At 43.9% G+C, this 17,121-nt stretch overlaps 1 protein-coding gene across 2 annotated transcripts; it reads right to left on the bottom strand.

Moving 5' to 3' along the window:
• Positions 1–234: 234 nt before the first annotated feature.
• On the bottom strand, positions 235–7,166 carry LOC306931862 (uncharacterized protein). 2 transcript variants are annotated; one of them, XM_079513519.1, is made up of 2 exons: positions 6,905–7,166; positions 235–3,826 (listed from the first exon to the last, which is right to left on the bottom strand). In XM_079513519.1, exons 1-2 carry the CDS (start codon positions 6,956–6,958, stop codon positions 2,498–2,500), a joined length of 1,383 nt encoding a protein of 460 aa, XP_079369645.1. In that variant the 5' UTR covers positions 6,959–7,166; the 3' UTR covers positions 235–2,497. The 2 variants fall into 2 exon arrangements, with proteins under 2 accessions (XP_079369645.1, XP_079369646.1); XM_079513520.1 differs by lacking the exon at positions 6,905–7,166 and adding an exon at positions 6,176–6,268.
• Positions 7,167–17,121: the final 9,955 nt, after the last annotated feature.

Genomic DNA, 17,121 nt, shown 5'->3' with positions numbered 1-17,121 from the left:
AATGGTTGAGAAGAATCACTGCTAGAGCCGTAATAAAAATATCTTATGGGGGTCCCTGGCATATCTTTTCAAATGGGGTCCGCAGGGTATTTGCTGTCAATTTGGGGGTCCTTGACATGAGAAAGTTTGGGAACCACTGCTCGACAGCGTAGGTCTTGCCCAGTGTGCTACTCGGTATGAACAGAACAAAATGAGACCCAAATATAAAAAAACACAACAGCAAGCAAATCAGTTTAAGAAAAAAAGTTTATTTCCGTTACAAAACACGCAAGAGGAAATATCAAATATATTAAACTTGATACAAACATCAAACAGCCCAAAGTCCTCTATAAATATGTTAAAATAAATTAAACAAATTAATTTACTAAACAAAATTAAGTTACTAAAGATTATCCCCTACAAAACACTTGACGACGTCCTGAAACATGTCGATGAGACCACTAACAGCAGAGCACATCTCTTTCTCAGCACCAACTAAAGTCAAATAACACACAACTACATAACTTCTAACATCGCTATAAAGGTACATTCTCCAACTACAGTATCCTAAAGTACTACAGTATCCTGGAGTCTGTTCAGTAAGACAGGGGCACTTGGCTTTAGACAAAACGCTTGTGATCAAGACTGTCCAAGTGCCTGGCAATTTTAAAAAAAGAAAAGAAAAAAAAAGGACAAAAAAATAATAGTCATCAACCCCATCCGACTTGTAATGTAAACCTTCCCAGTTTTATGGAACTCTGGTCTAGTTAGTAGAGAAAAGGTACACAGGACAACATTTAGTGTTAGAAAAGTGACACTTTGCTGTCTCTATTCGCCTGATGGACACGAAGGATTCTGCTGCGTAGGGTTGGTGATTTGGTTTTTCAGTTTGGAGACGGTTAACCCAAACATGGAATAGAAAAACAAAACAAACAAAAAAACTACTAGAGGACCTCTATTGGGCCTGTCAACACACGCACACACACACCGTTAAAACCCAGGAGAACACAACACTACAAGTTTACCAGCTTCCTTTTTAAGCCAAATTTATGCTCAATATTGTCGCTCAACGGTGTTCCGTGCAATGGCCGCCCTACAAACTCACAACGTAGTCTCACAGTCTGCTTGTAGGGTCTGCTATTTTCAGCGCACCATCGTACGACAAAGTATGAATTAGGCTTTTTTTTTTTTTCTGGGAGAGAGATGACTCTTAAGAACCAGACCTAAATCATCTCAGAACAACACTGTCACCGAGCCTGCTTAAATTACACTTCAGGCACTTTGTTTAAAACGTTTAGGTTCAAGGCACATCACCCGAGGCCACTTCACCTAAAAAACGGCATCTTTAAGGCTAATCGAACGCCAATTAAAGCTCCATTGAATGACTTGACGTTTTTTGGGGTTGGAAATGTCAATTTTGGTCATTCACAATACATTAGTAAAGTTCTGGAATAAAAAAAGTTCACCAGCTTAAAAAAAAAAGAAAAATGCTGTGAAAGACAAAAAGAAATACTCACATTGTGCATTTGTCTAAGGCTGTTTTTGGAAAAGGTTGCCAATTTGGTCACGCAACAGTCATTCACCAACAGTACAGTTGTGCAAAAACAAAACAAACTAGTTACTGGTATCACAGATTGCCGAGTTAAGTTAAATGGAGAAAAAAAAAAGAGGCAAAAAGAAAAAGTCATTGTGCATTTGACTAACTGTACTCCAAGTCTGTATCAACACTTTGGGGTTGTGACACCATCATTTTCATTAGTACAGTTTATGTAATAAAAGATGATACAAAAAAATGTCCAGCTTATCAAAAATTGCTGTGTAAAGTTAATTTGAAGGGGAAGGGAAAAAAAATAATGTCAGAATAAAATATAAGAAGAAAAGTTACATTGTGCGTTTGTCTAACCGTAAGTCTAAGGCTGTGGGCTTGGCAAAAAAGGTACAGCTTTACATCTTTGGCTTTGTCACAGTCTTCAGATGATTCACAATTTTCTCAGTGTGACTGGGTGTGGTTGGATTCAAACTACAGGAGGCACTGGGGCCCAATCACACTGTGATTACAATCTTTGTCTACTACAATATCTTGTCTTCATATACCATTTGATTCTACTAAATCTTTGTCCTGATAAGAGGCATCTCAACCTACTATAATATCTTGACACAATCTCTGCCCAGCTACAACACTGTCTTATACAATACTGCCAGAACTACTTTATCTTTCGTGATAAGGCTTTTTCTTTGATAAACACTTCGAACTCCCGCAAAACACTGTGTCATCTCTCATTTAGCGGTTCACAGTTGGATTTCCGTCACAGAACATGTGAAAATCTCTATGGTCCCAATTTTGTTCTCAGCTCCGATGAGCCAACGCAGGCAATGATACAGCTAGTCTTTATTTACATCCACAGGCATCTGCCTGGACCGTCCGTGCCAGTCCAGGGGCTGTGTGAATGTTTCATGAATGGAGGGTATCCAGGCTAATGGTGTGTCCCATCTCTGAAAGTCCAGCGTGCTGAACTTTTTACAGGCAGAATCCAGTACCATCATCGGGGACTGAGAGCTGACTGAACACAGCCAGGCGCCTGGCGGATTCCGAGCTGCTGAGCGAACTGTCTGAACTCCCACTGCCTCCGTCGTTATCCGCGTCGTTCAGAGAGGTATGAGAGAGGGAACGGGCGCCCAGTGGTCCCGCTGCGTACGCCCCCGGAGCCCCGGGACTCAGCCTCAGAGGTGGCGGGGAGGTGCCCGGAGACAGGCCCAGCAGCGAGCAGCCCGAGTCGGGGGAAGGCAGAAAGCGGGGAGGCAGGGGCTCCAGCGGGCAGATCAGCTGCTGGGACGCTGCGTGGTGTTGGGAGTGCTGCTGCAGGGTGGGCGAGGCCTCGAAGTTGCCGTCCATGCCCAGCAAGGCACGGGCGAGGAGCTCCGTGATGTCCGCGCAGGACGTGGGTGAGACGGAAGGCGAGCGGGAGAAGGACGGGGCGCGCGGGGCGGTGGGCTGGAGTGGCGGAGGAGGGGAGGGGAATCCGGCGAAGCTGAAACTCTGCCTGAGCAGAGGGGGCCTGCGGGGACGGAATGAACCAGGCGGGAACGAACCAGGCGGGAACGACATCGTACCGGGCGGGGGCCCGCACATGGGGGACGAGGAGGAGGACTCGTCCGCCTCTTCTTCGTCGTTGTGGACAAAGTGGCAGCGGATGCCGTAGGGGCAGAAGCCGATGGTATGGAACGTACGGCACGGCTCCGTCTTGTACTTGGGGTGTCGGCTCAGGTCCCGCAGCTCGTCGTACCCGTGGGCAAACTGGCACTTGCCGCCGTACTTGCAGGTGCCGCTCTCGGCGAACGTGCGACAGAGCTCCGTCTTGTAGCGCGAGGAGGACGAGGAGGTGGACGACGATGCCGAGGAGAACTGAGAGGCGAGGGAGGACGACGACAGGGAGGAGCCCACACCCAGCGCCGTGGCGGGATTGGTGGACTGGGAGAACAGGACGTCATCCCCGCCGCAGGGCCAGCCCAGGTCGGATGCAGCGACGCCGCCACCGCCGGTGGTGGTCTCCACCATGCTGAGAGACCGGCCGGCCCAGAAGTCGGGCTTTCGCCATTGAGCGGACGCGGGGCGCTGCCTGGTAGTTTGGGGACTGGCTGGCTGCTGCTGCTGCCCCAACAGGCTGGAGGCCAGGAACATGCTGTCCGACTGGTCCGCGGACAGGTGGGAGACCGAGGAGAGAGACGAAGAAGACGAGAAGAGTGCGGCGGGGTGGCGCGGCTGACCGTTGTAGCTTGGCGTTCTCGTCAGCATGCTGGGAGAGGGCGGTGGTACGTTCTGGTCCCTCAGCTCCAGACTCAGTAGCTGCTGTTAAGAGAAACAGAAAAATACATTTACAATTTAGGGGTTTAGCACTTTATCCAGAGCAATTTACAATAAGCAAGTCAAACATGTATACACATCAAATGCAGACAGTGGAGTCTGTAGTGCCTCAGTAAAACTAGGATCACAGGTAAACCAAGCCATCAACATGCAGGCTTGTGATAGACATTTTAGTAGTATACTAGTCCAGTACACACGATGGAGAACACAGGCTGTGTTTTAAAAGAGGGAGAGAAGTGCCAGTGGTTAGATCTCAACCCTTTGTACTTCATTTGATTAAGTGGAAAGTTGAGAGGAAAGCCGATGGAGCAATTTGTAACATTGTTTCACAAATTGCTATCATTATTTCCATGGCCATCTCTGTACTTTTCTTCACTTAAGACAGTAATAGACACTTATAAGAGACAGTGAAAAGAATTGTCACATTGACATCATCCACCGGCCATTATAGAATCCAAGCGTTTAAAAATAGACTCAAATAGGCTCAGACAGATTTGTCAAGGCCCAGTCTTTAGGCATGCAGTGATGCTTAGGGTGCATCCCAAAAAGTTAAATTTGTAAAAAACAAAATATGACTCATCTAAAAGACCACCTCTGGGTCCCGGCCGGGACCCATTACAGTGAAAACCTATTTACATCACTGGGCATGCATGTTCTGTTCTGTATGGCAGTGGTTCCCAGTGGGGTCCGGGGACCCCCAGGGGTACCTGAGGGAGTGCCAGGGGGTCCCCAGCTAAATGATAGTTTGGAACCAATGGACCTCCGAGAGTGTACAAATGGAACCAAATGCATTTGTACACTCAGAGTTAAATTAACATTGATTTTAAAATATGAATTGGGTTCCCAGAGATAGAAATGCCATTAAATGGGGGTCCGTAGCCTAATGCAGGTCAAACTGGGGGGGGGGGGGGGTCCTTGAAATTAAACGGGATGAGAATCACTGCTAGAGCCGTAAAAATCTTCTCTTATGGGGGTTACTGGCACATTTTTTCAAATGGGGGTCTGTGGGCCAATTAGTGTCCATTTAGGGGTCCCTGACATGAAAAAGTTTGGGAACCACTGCTGTATGGACATGGACAAGTCGTGCCACAGATACGTTTGTCCACAATATACTATCAAAAGAGTTAAATCAGTATCCAGTACCATTGTGAACCATCAACACAGCATCTGTCTACTCTAAATTACATTTTTAACATTGTGGTCCAGACAAATTACCTTTTAGAATTCAACAAGTTATTATAGAAAACAGCTTGTTCCTTGGAATTGTAGCATTTTGTCCATTAACTAAATAGACAGATTTATTTAACCACATGAACCCTAGGCTACCATCCCTATTGTAGGGCGAACATGGCAGATCTACAAGCTCACAGTGGGTCACAACAACGCAAAGCTATCTTCCTGGCATAGAGGAGTTATTGTGTTGTTGGATGTAACCCACAGGTGGTCATAGGGTTAAGTTACTGTAGAGTTTATACATTTTGACAAGAAGGGACAGAATTGAGCAGGTTGTGTTCAAGTCTAAATATAAATGGTTCTGACCCTTTCCAACCAGATTGTTTTTGCTGTGCTGGTGCCATGATAACATTAACCGCTATAAGACAGTGGTTCCCAAAGTGGGGTCCGGGGACCCCCAGGGGTACCTGAGGGAGTGCCAGGGGGTACCCAGCTAAATGATAGCTTGGAACCAAATGGACCCTTGTGGGTCTGTAACTCTGAGTGTGTACAAATTTCTACACTCAGTTACATTAACATTGATTTTTTGAATATGTATTGGGGTCCCAGAGATAGAAATCCCAGAGATAGAAATGCAAGTTTAAGAATGTACCTTTTAATGGTGGCTCAGTCACTAATCAAAACAACATTGACCAAATTAAACAAAAGGTATCAAATATAACTTAAGACCCACTATTAACTGCAATAAAGTTATATGCGATATGCTGCCGACTGACTTATCTGTCTTTCTTGCAGAGAAAGATGCAACGCAGCCCAGCAGAGCAAAGCGTGCAGCTGCATCGTGTCATGTTTGACATGTGGAAGTCCCTTGTGTTTGTGTTGGAATGCTCGCTAAAGTTAGCTTAAAAAAAGCTACCCTTTTACCAACGGCCACTTCTTTTACTCATTTAAAACTGATTTTTACACAATGTTAAGTTAACTAACTAACTTTTACTTAACCTTGGGGCAACAAGACGAGCCAAAAACAAACCCCCCAAACTATGAATGAATAAAACGTGACGGTTGGTTTTGGGCCGCGCGTTGCCTTGTGTGGAGGAATGAATCACAACAACAAAGCAAAGCAACCTAAAACGCGCCCACTTGTTGAAACACCGAACCAACCTTAATATCACGATGTCTCTGATCGGGAAATCCATCGAAGTCACAACGCATAAAACCATCGATAGTTAACGGTTCTATGCATCGATACGTTAAGTTAACTGGGTGGTTTTTAGAGATTTGAAGGAAGGAGGAACGGTCGGAGTTTCAGCTAACTTTATCTAGCCTCCTCCTCCATCAGCATGAGGCTGGCTGCTGTCTGTCTGTCTGTCTGTCGCTGCCTGGCGAGGATATTAACTGATCCACAACAAGTGGTGGGGGGGGGGGGAAAGTATGTGCTATACTTTATAATACAGTTTATAGGTGTTTTACCGCAATGTAGAAACACTCCTGCCCTGTTACAACAAGTATAAGTGGAGAATTCAAACGTCAAAGTGTGCTTGAGTAAAAGCAGAAAAAAGTATAGCCCGAGATTTAGACTATCATCATGGATTTATTGATTCTGACATTTTCAAGACGTATTTATGATCGATTCTGACATTTTTAATCGTAGATTGAAAATGTCAGAATCCGATAAATAAATCTACGAGTCTAAATGTTGCGCCAGTACAAAAGTATTGGCATCAAAGTGTGCTTAAAGTGAAGTGAGAAAGCGACGCCGTCCGTCGTAACTATTAACCAACTAAAATACTACAGTCGAGAACTTTTGGTTGACTTTGACTTTCCTTTGGTTGGTTTGTCTCGCTTTCTTTCTCTCTCTCCTTAAATTAAAGCGAGTTTAGTTCATTTTACCTTCAACATCATTTCCTCCAGATCCACGAACTGGCTGTGCGGGTAAGACGGCATCTTCTTCTAAGTTTTCGGAAGGAAGGAAGTCAAGGAGGATGTCGTGTGTCTGTCACCACCTCCACCAGTCCAGTCCAGCAGCAGCAACGGCAGACCTGGGCTTCTCAACTCTTAAATGGCTGGCATTGGGATTTTCTTCTTTCTTGCGACGATTTGAGTGGGGATTAGAAAACTTTTCACAGATGTGTGTGCTCTGCTGTGGATTGGATTGGAAAACTTGGGAAGCCCCCTCCTCCTCCTCCTCCTCCAGTTCACAACCACGTGGTGCTGCTGGCTCACAAACGCATCAGTGGACTTCCATGCTAGTAACTCAGAGGCCCCGCCCCTAGGTCCCGCGGTTTGGTGGCTCAGGCCCCGCCCCTCGTCCCGCGGTTTGGTTTGGTGGTGAGTGAGTGAGCGTGGATGGATCATCTGATCTCAACACAACAACAGACAGATGCACCGTAGTAGTAGTAGTAGTAGTAGTAGTAGTAGACACAAGAGGAGGTTTCTTGTTTGTTGTAGTAATGTGGGACAGAAGAGAGTGATAGGGGTTGGTGAGATCTGATATGCAACATCAGAAATTCAGCGGGATCATGGCTGGTTGGTTTGCAGCGTCACGTGGCCGTGCACATAAGACAGGCAGGCAGGCAGGCAGACAGACAGACATACAGACAGATAGACAGACAGACAGACAGACAGACAGACGTAACTTTATGTATGCCCCCTGGGGGGAAATTCAGTGAGCATTTGGTTGCATAAGAGTAGAAATAAGAACAAGCCCCCAGTAGGTATAGCCAGGGAATATTCTAATAATAATGTCAAATATGGGAATACATTTCTTACCAATAATTGTGTTCACCAATGTGTTTGTAAATTGGTGTCTACTAACATATCCCACATTGGTTTCTATTCAACCTCCCTAGGATATTTTTTGACAGCTGCTGAAAGTTGGGCCAATATAAGGCAAAATGTTCTAAATTTCATTATGCTTTAAAGTAGCATGTGACATGTCAAACTAGGGGTTTTTCATGATTCTGAATCCATTCCAAGCATTAGTTTTGCACGGAAAACACTCCTTGGCACCTAGACTGCTGAGCCAGTGTATTGAGTGTGTGTAGGCCTATGGGGCTGGCGAGGGGTGGAATCTCCTCTTAAAGTGAACGCTGATGGTGGCACAGCGTATATCTATTCTACGTCCGAGCATAGACATGGTAACGCCCCGCCTGCCTCTGATTGGCCTACCGACACTGCCAGCCTTACCAGAGTTTCCTCCGAGGTGGAAGATACATGCTGGATAGTCTGCCGCAAGGTTACTCTGTGGTGGGAAATAAATAAATAATACAAGTACGATATAATACAAGAGAATGACAGCTTGGCACGCGCAACAGTAACTTTTATTTTTGTAGAAGAGGCAAACTAATATTGTTTATGCCGTTGGCCAGTTTATGTGTATACATGTGTAAACTTGAAACATTATTGTAGTGTAAAAAGTTCTTGTAATAATGTGACTCTCTTTTCCCCTGATCTTTATCTTTTTTAGTATAATAGTATTTAGTTTAAAGGAGAATTCCATAGTAGAAGGCTTTCTTACCATTATTTGTAGTTGTTACGTCCCCATCAAAAAGGTCCATGTGTTATTTTGTGCAAAGGCGCATTATTGGCTATTTCCATAAGCCCTCAATGAAATGCATTGAATTGAATGGGGCTATGGGGTGTTGTGCCATCGCTCAAAAATCATTTTTTTGTATATATCCTCTCATCATAATGTAAATAGTATCCCAAGCGGCACACTTTACTACCTGTTTTGAAGGAAATAAGAAAATTAGCACAAAAACCCAACCCCCATTGAGGGCTTATGGTACGGGAAATAGCCGATAATGCACTTTTGCACAAAATAACACCTGGACCTCTTTGGTGGGGACGTAACAACTACAAATAAGAAAGATAAGAAAGGTAAGAAAGCCTTCTAGTATGGAATTCTCCTTTAACACTAACACTTTAATTTAAAACACAGCCAAATCCAACCATAGTACATTCAATCAAAGCAAACGGCACCAGTTTAGTTTAGTTATTAGTTTGCCTCTAATACAAAAATGAAAGTTACAAGTTACTGTCGCGCGTGCCAATAAAGCTGCCATTCTCTTGTACTTGTATTATTTCCCACCACAGAGTAACCTCACGTATCGAAGGACAGTCTGGTGAGACCATGGGGGCTAGACGGGCTAGAAGGGCAGTGTCGGTAGGGTCGGTAGGCCAATCAGAGGCAGGCGGGGCGTTACCATGTCTATGCTCGGACGTAGAATAGATATACGCGGTGGCACAGGTTAACTATATTCATGCTAACAGCTAGCGGCACATACAATTAATACGTTGAATCTAGTAGTTTAGTGGCAGCGGTGGCCGAACGGATTGCGGAGCGGTCTTGATACCGGAAGGTCGCCAGTTCGAATTAGCGGTCCGACACGTTAAAATTACCACCGCTGAAGTGGCCTTGAACAAGGCATTGAACCACTACGATGAAATGTTCTATGAGCAGGGCCTGGCTGGAAACAAGTTCTTGAGCTTAGCCTAGATACCCTGGGTAAATATAGTAATCATTTCATTTCATTTCATTTCAGTTGCTTGAAGACAGGATCGAGAAGCAAGCACTCAGTTTAGTAGTTCACTTCACACAAGAGAATATCGGCCTTCCTCACGCTGTCATTGCTCGTGTTGCAAACATTGCAAATTGTTGCTAATTCTAGTATAATGTATGTATAATGTATAATGTGTACAATGGATATCACCAATGAAATGCACAAATAGTTGTAGGCCTATAGAATTTGAGCTCATGCAGCAATGGCATCCCTGTGTGATAACTGTTGATTTTTAAGGGAAACTCCTACATAAGCTATTGAATTAAAGCATGGTGGAAAGTAGCACCTGACCTGCTTATGGTTAAAGACAGACAGACAGACAGGAATTACTGACAGCTTAAGATAGAGAATAAGTAGGTAGACAAATAAGGGAGACCAACAGGAAGAAATCCCAGATGACCAGGAGTCTGGTAAACAGGCAGCGAGACAGACAGCCAGTGTTGCCAACTCTTGTGAGAGAAATAAGCCAACCCACCTCCAAAAACAAGCCCAAAACAAGCCAACTCTTAGCGAGAGAAATAAGCCAAATCTTCCCTCGAAAAACAAGCCGAAACAAGCCCAATAATATCGCCATATAATACTAATAAATAAATATTTGATGCATTTATCATTATAAATACTATCTATGTCTATAATTATGAATGTTTTGGTCATTTGTTATACTATTCCACACATAGTAGAGACACCAGACCCATTCTGTCACTCTGAGTGATTCACACTTCCTCAAACCTATGGGTATTTATATCATATACATCAAAGACATGGCTTGTTTGATATTCAAAACAAGCCACCAATATTTTTAAAACAAGCCCAAAAAACCGCAACCCGCCACCTGGGGGAAAAAAAACGCAACTCTGGAAAAAAACAAGCCAACTTTGGCGGTAAACAAGCCAACATGGCAACCCTGCAGACAGCCTGATAGGATAGCACATAATGAATGAGACGGAAACATAGAGGTAAACTGATAGATAAGATAACAATAAGATGAGATAAACTCAGGTGTCACGTCAGCAGAAACAGCAGTGAGAATAAACACACCTAACCTGTCTTCATATAATTGGTTGCTCATGATAATAAACAATGTGAAAAGGGTGGGATTTATTCCTCAGCCTATAGTAGGAAAGTGCGTGAAAGGTGACTTGATGTGGGCCACTAACCAGTTGCGAACGTGCATGCACGCTCACACGCATTCACCTATAGCCCATAATAAATCTGCAGTTTCTGTTGACTAATATGTGGCTATTGTTCTTATGTTTCAGGTATACTGTAGATTAATTGATGAATTGAACATGGTGGACCCTCTTGTAAACAAGTGTAATGCTTAATTGGGCCGTCCACTCACAGTTAACAGTCTTTGTATTGAGTTTGTGCTTGAAATGTACTGTAATTCTGCAAACTGTTAATAAATATTTCAATCAATTCAATCAAAAATCAGGGGTGGCCACACTTTTTTGACTTGAGAGCTACTTTCAAAATGACCAGCTCAACAAGATCTACTGACCAAACTAATTAGTATCGCTTTGCTTGAAATAGTTACATAAGAGACACACTTGGAACAGGAAATAGAGGAGAAATGGAATTGGTAGGTTTTCTTATATAACTAAGTAATGCTACTGCATGATGTTGCATTGTGTGCAACACTCTTGAAAACATAGTATTGCATTGTGGGTTTGAGCTGACAGGCCCTATTTATGTCAATCAATCAAGTCACCTTAATTCAAGTGTTATATATATTTTAGGGGCATGTCATGTGATTTACCTGCACAGGTAGATCACAATCTACCTTTTGGACACCCCTGCTGTAGATCAACTGAGAGCCAAATACAGTTAATACTATGAACGGAGCAACTACCTTGCTACTACCCCAAAACTCCTACTACGTGTGTGCTATTTCAAATACATAAAACATGCTGCTTTTGGTCTCAAAAAGTTTTATATACGCGGAAAAATGCTGTTTGTTTCAAATGCTTTATATGAAGCTAAGGTATAACTAACTAACTAACTAACTAACTAACTAACTACAGCAAATACATTTTGTTTTCTTGGTTCCTTTAGCTAGTTTTGGTAAGCTGCAATGAGACACAGCTCTGTTTACACATTTGTTTAGTCCCTTGTAATTGCATAAACATTTCTTAGTTCTGACTGTTATATTTCACACTTGCTCTGGCAATAATGTAAACGTATGTTTTCTCATGCCCATAAATCTAACTTAAATTGAATTTTAGGGAGAAAGTCTTTGATTCTAAAAGTGAAGGTGTCAAAGATTCCACCTCTGAGCAGAGACATGACAACTTTTCTGTCACTCGGTGCCTCTGTCTGTCTGTCTGTCTGTCTGTCTGTCTGTCTGTCTGTCTGTCTGTCTGTCTGTCTGTCTGTCTGACACACTCCTACAACATGGTGTGTTCAGCCTGGGCCAACAACATAGGCCACAAACTGAGTGATCAGAAATAGACCGCAAAGTTGCAAAACAACAACAACAGCAAAAACGACAACTGTTGACTGCCCCAGCTTTAGGAACAAGAACCAACCAGTGTGTGTAAAGCACCTGTATGGCCAGAGGCCTGGTCTTAGCTCTAAAGTAAACCCTCTTAGCTACATGACTTCAGCTGAAAACAAAACCTTGAGAAAAGCTTTGTCTTGGTCCAACCAAGTGGTGACTTCATTGTGTGTGTGTGTGTGTGTGTGTGTGTGTGTGTGTGTGTGTGTGTGTGTGTGTGTGTGTGTGTGTGTGTGTGTGTGTGTGTGTGTGTGTGTGTGCGTGCGTGCGTGCGTGCGTGCGTGCACGTGTGCATCCACCCCCACTATGATGTAATGATAGGTCATGCCTAAAGAGTCAGGGTCATCTCATCCAGCCATGTTATGACTGTTGTGCTTTCTTATAATAGATCACATTCCCTGGCTTGTGCTGGGAAGGGGGTGGGGGTGGCCTCTAAAATAATGCATCCCCGATGTGCATGCATGTATGCGTGCGTGCGTGCGTGGACTGCGTGCGCGTGGGTGTGCATGCGTGTGGGGGTGGGTGCGTGTGTGTGTGTCAGTGTGTGGGGGGGTGTCTTCTGATGACAACCGCACTGTGAACAACTGAACATGCCATTAGGGACATGTCCACAGCATTAGTGGTCTGAGGTAAACAGACCCCTCTGTTAGTTTGGCTCGGTAAACAAACTTTATCTACTTCATCCACAAACAAACAATTTAGTAGGTGAGCTTGAGTTTACCTCATTAAACAAGCTATGCTCCCACATGGTGTCCAATAAGAGATTACTGAGCATTAATGAGTTGAAGACCGAGAGGGAGAGAGAGAGAGAGGCTTTATGGTGAGGGGGGAAGGGAATAAAGAAAAACATAGTGAAGGAGAGAGAGAGAGAGAGAGTTCTTTTTCTATGGCTGATTCCAGCTGAGTTAGAGGACCTATGGAGCTAGCTAAAGGCCTGCTCTCCTCAATGCTGCGCCCAACCCCCCACACACACACCCACTGGAGGAGGGAGGGGGGCTGCTATAGAGTGAGATGGGGGGGGGGGGGGGGGGGGGGGGGGGGTGTACTATAGGAAACTGGAAGGAAGTATGACTGTGGTCTACTGCCTGATTTATTATACTTGGTTGTAGGGGCCACACACCCAAAAAAAATCACAACACATCGCTGCGCAATACGTTTGTGAGAATATAGATCAACTATACCGATCAACCAGGGGGTTGTACTTAACAACATGCAAGCTGCCTATCACTCACGCTACAGAAACAGGAGAGATAGGCTTCTGCCCCATGGGCCCCATGGCTCGGCAAGGCTTATACTTACTTACTTATACCGATCAACCATATACGGTAATATAGCTCGGCTCGCGACTAAATATAAACAAGGAGATTATTTTGGCAGGGCAGGAATATATCGAACGTAGCATTCATTAATCCATACCAGCTAAATAAAGACGTATAGTTTAAGCCTTTAAGGTGTGTCACACATTATTGACCTGGAATTTATTTTTTATTTTTTAATTCAATATTGCTGCATGCATTTCATTGTCCAGGCGTGCACAGTGTTGTAAAGTAAAACATATATAAACCAATGTTGTGCGCAGTGTGCTTCTCTCTGGGAGATATTGTTGCGATAGATTGAGGAGGACACTTGGTGGTAAATAAATGAGCTGAGACAGCTTGTCTTTGTGATTAGTAGGGGACGAAATCTAGCTGTGTGCCCCTGTCCCCATGGAGAGAGGGGAGGGGACCCTGTGAAAGAGGTTTATAGTGTGTGTGTGTGTGTGTGTGTGTGTGTGTGTGTGTGTGTGTGTGTGTGTGTGTGTGTGTGTGTGTGTGTGTGTGTGTGTGTGTGTGTGTGTGTGTGCGTGCGTGTGTGTGTGTGTGTGGACTAGGAGAGCTAGTTTTAGTTGGGCCAGTGAGGGCTGGGTTGTTTTATGTGCACGAGATTATCATTTGTCTTTCTTTTGGTAGTGTTTATGTCTGTCTGTCACTGCTTTCTCCCCCCTCCCCCACACACACGCACACACACGCGCGTGCGCACACACACACACACACACACACACACACACACACACACACACACCCACACCCACACACACACACACACACACACACACACACACCAGGTAATGTTATTATAAGCCCCTACAACGTCTTTGCATAGTGTTATTTGGGAGAGGATAAGGCCATGGGAGGGAGAATATTATGATGGCAGGGGTTCAATAGACCTGTAAAACATCTGCTCCTCTCTCCTATCCCCCTCCCACAATGCACCCTGCCTCTCTCTCTCTCTCTGTGTGTGTGTGTGTGTGTGTGTGTGTGTGTGTGTGCGTGCGTGCGTGCGTGCGTGCGTGCGTGCGTGCGTGCGTGTGTTTGCGTACGTGCATGCGTCAGTGCGTGCATGTGCTCAACTTTTGGGTTTGTGTAAAGCAGAAGGATTTGGGGCAGTGTTCACATGTGTGCTTTTGACTTTGAGCTTGTTTTTATGTAATGACACTAAATAATGGTAGTTGCTGTTATTATTTTGGGTTTGTAAAGTGTAGTTTACAAACCCCCCCTTTTCCCCCGCACTGTATATGTTTCTTTTCCCTTTTTACCTCCTTTATGATGAATTCATGATCTGTTCTGTTCTTTGACTATATAGAAGTGTCTATTTGTACGTCTCTAAATGTTTTGATGAATTGAACATGGTGGACCCTCTTGTAAACAAGTATAATGCTTAATTGGGTCATCCACTCACAGTTAACAGTCTTTGTATTGAGTTTGTGCTTGAAATGTACTGTAATTCTACAAACTGTTAATACATATTTCAATCAATCAATCATATGTGTGGCATCCATTGTCATACCTAACAATGGATGCCAAAAAAAAGGGAAAATTCTCATTTTTGTGTGTTTTTATATCAAACGTCCATACAAATATATTTTTTATTGCTTCCTGAAAACGAAAACGTGCTGCGTGATGACGTGTCGAGGCCAACATCGATAAAAGCCAATAAAAATGAAGCTCACCAGTTTAATTCCCCATATCTCCGCATCCGTCCAGCACAGGCTGCACAGCTGCTACTGATTACAGAAATCTTCCGTTTTTATTCCCATTCAAGATAACATCCAGAGAGTGTATTACTCGGTTTCAACTTAATCATCACGCTAAAAATGTATCTGAAAACATTATAGGGTAGAAATAAGCCACATTAAGAGTAAACTGGTAAAGCTGGACGACTATCTGATTTGTAAACAAACATCCACACGCTGTCCTGCGTAGCATAGCTACCCGTCCCTAGCTACCGTCCCATCCCCTGAAGGGATGCGACGCTCTGATTGGTTCAGAAACTTCATAGCGGTGTTTCAACTTGAGACCGTCTGAAACTTCAAAATAAAATGTCCACCATTTCCGTTTCACTACGCCTTTAACACTTCTGGTGCCACTGAATCTTTCAGAATAATGGCACTAGAGTGCCAGCCAGATGAGGGAGCTTTTATTCTGAAAATGCCGCTTTCCCTTTCCCCTAAATAGCGGTCACAAAATCGCCCATTTCTGCATCGCTAGCGTAAGTCTGATCTCTCTTTAGAAGCGCGGTACTATTGTAACCGTGATGCATGATCCTTGAAGTCAGAACGTCCACCCTTTGGTCCACTGCGCGGATGCAGCGGACAGGGGGGTTTAAAGCCAGGGCGTAAACACAGAAACGTTAAAAGGAACCCTGGCGGCCCAGGCGGTGGCGTAACCGTCTGGGCACCCGACTGGTAATCCAGTCGCAGTGTGCCGCGGGTTCGACTCCCGAGCCCGACACGGCCTTTACTGCATGTCTTCCCCCATCTCTCTCCCGTTTCCTGTCAGCCTACTGTTTGTCCCTTCAAAAAACCAATAAAAGGCGTAAGCCGCAAAATAAATATCTAAATAAAAAAAAGGAACCCTGGCTAATATGACAAATATGGCTTAAAACATTATACTTGCCCTCTACAACTAACATTACAAATTAAAAACACTTTAAATATTTTTTTTCACTCAATAGGAACTGCTCCTGTCGCAAGTTGATGATGTCATATCTCCATGTGTGGTCCAGCCCTATGGAATATATGGAATGCACGTGCTAATAAAAAGTATTTAAAATATTGCTTTGATGCTCATATTATCCTTAGGAAGCATAAAGTTGGTTTTTATTAGCATATGCACTCCATACATTCCATAGGGCTAGACCACATGGACATATCATCAACTTGAGTGAAAGACTCTCTATTCATGAAAAAAATACAATATTTAAGGTGTTGTTTTTTTTGTTGTTGTTTTTTTTAGAGGGCAAATATAATGTTTTAAGGCACATTTGTCTTATTAGCCAGGGATCCTTTTAATATTCTTTTTGTGTGCTCACCAAGGTTTAAAACAGTTACATATTGTGGGGGTCTGTGTGCTCACCAAGGTTTAAAACAGTTACATATTGTGGGGGTCTGTGTACTCACCAAGGTTTAACACAGTTACATATTGTGGGGGTCTGTGTGCTCACCAAGGTTTAAAACAGTTACATATTGTGGGGGTCTGTATGCTCACCAAGGTTTAAAACAGTTACATATTGTGGGGGTCTGTGTGCTCACCAAGGTTTAAAACAGTTACATATTGTGGGGGTCTGTGTGCTCACCAAGGTTTAAAACAGTTACATATTGTGGGGGTCTGTGTGCTCACCAAGGTTTAAAACAGTTACATATTGTGGGGGTCTGTATGCTCACCAAGGTTTAAAACAGTTACATATTGTGGGGGTCTGTGTGCTCACCAAGGTTTAAAACAGTTACATATTGTGGGGGTCTGTGTGCTCACCAAGGTTTAAAACAGTTACATATTGTGGGGGTCTGTGTGCTCACCAAGGTTTAAAACAGTTACATATTGTGGGGGTCTGTATGCTCACCAAGGTTTAAAACAGTTACATATTGTGGGGGTCTGTGTGCTCACCAAGGTTTTAAAACAGTTACATATTGTGGGGGTCTGTGTGCTCACCAAGGTTTAAAACAGTTACATATTGTGGGGGTCTGTGTGCTCACCAAGGTTTAAAACAGTTACATATTGTGGGGGTCTGTG

Source organism: Electrona antarctica (genome assembly GCF_951216825.1).
Source record: "Electrona antarctica genome assembly, chromosome: 11".
Classification (NCBI taxonomy): domain Eukaryota; kingdom Metazoa; phylum Chordata; class Actinopteri; order Myctophiformes; family Myctophidae; genus Electrona; species Electrona antarctica.
This window is presented reverse-complemented; position numbering and strand designations above follow the sequence as displayed.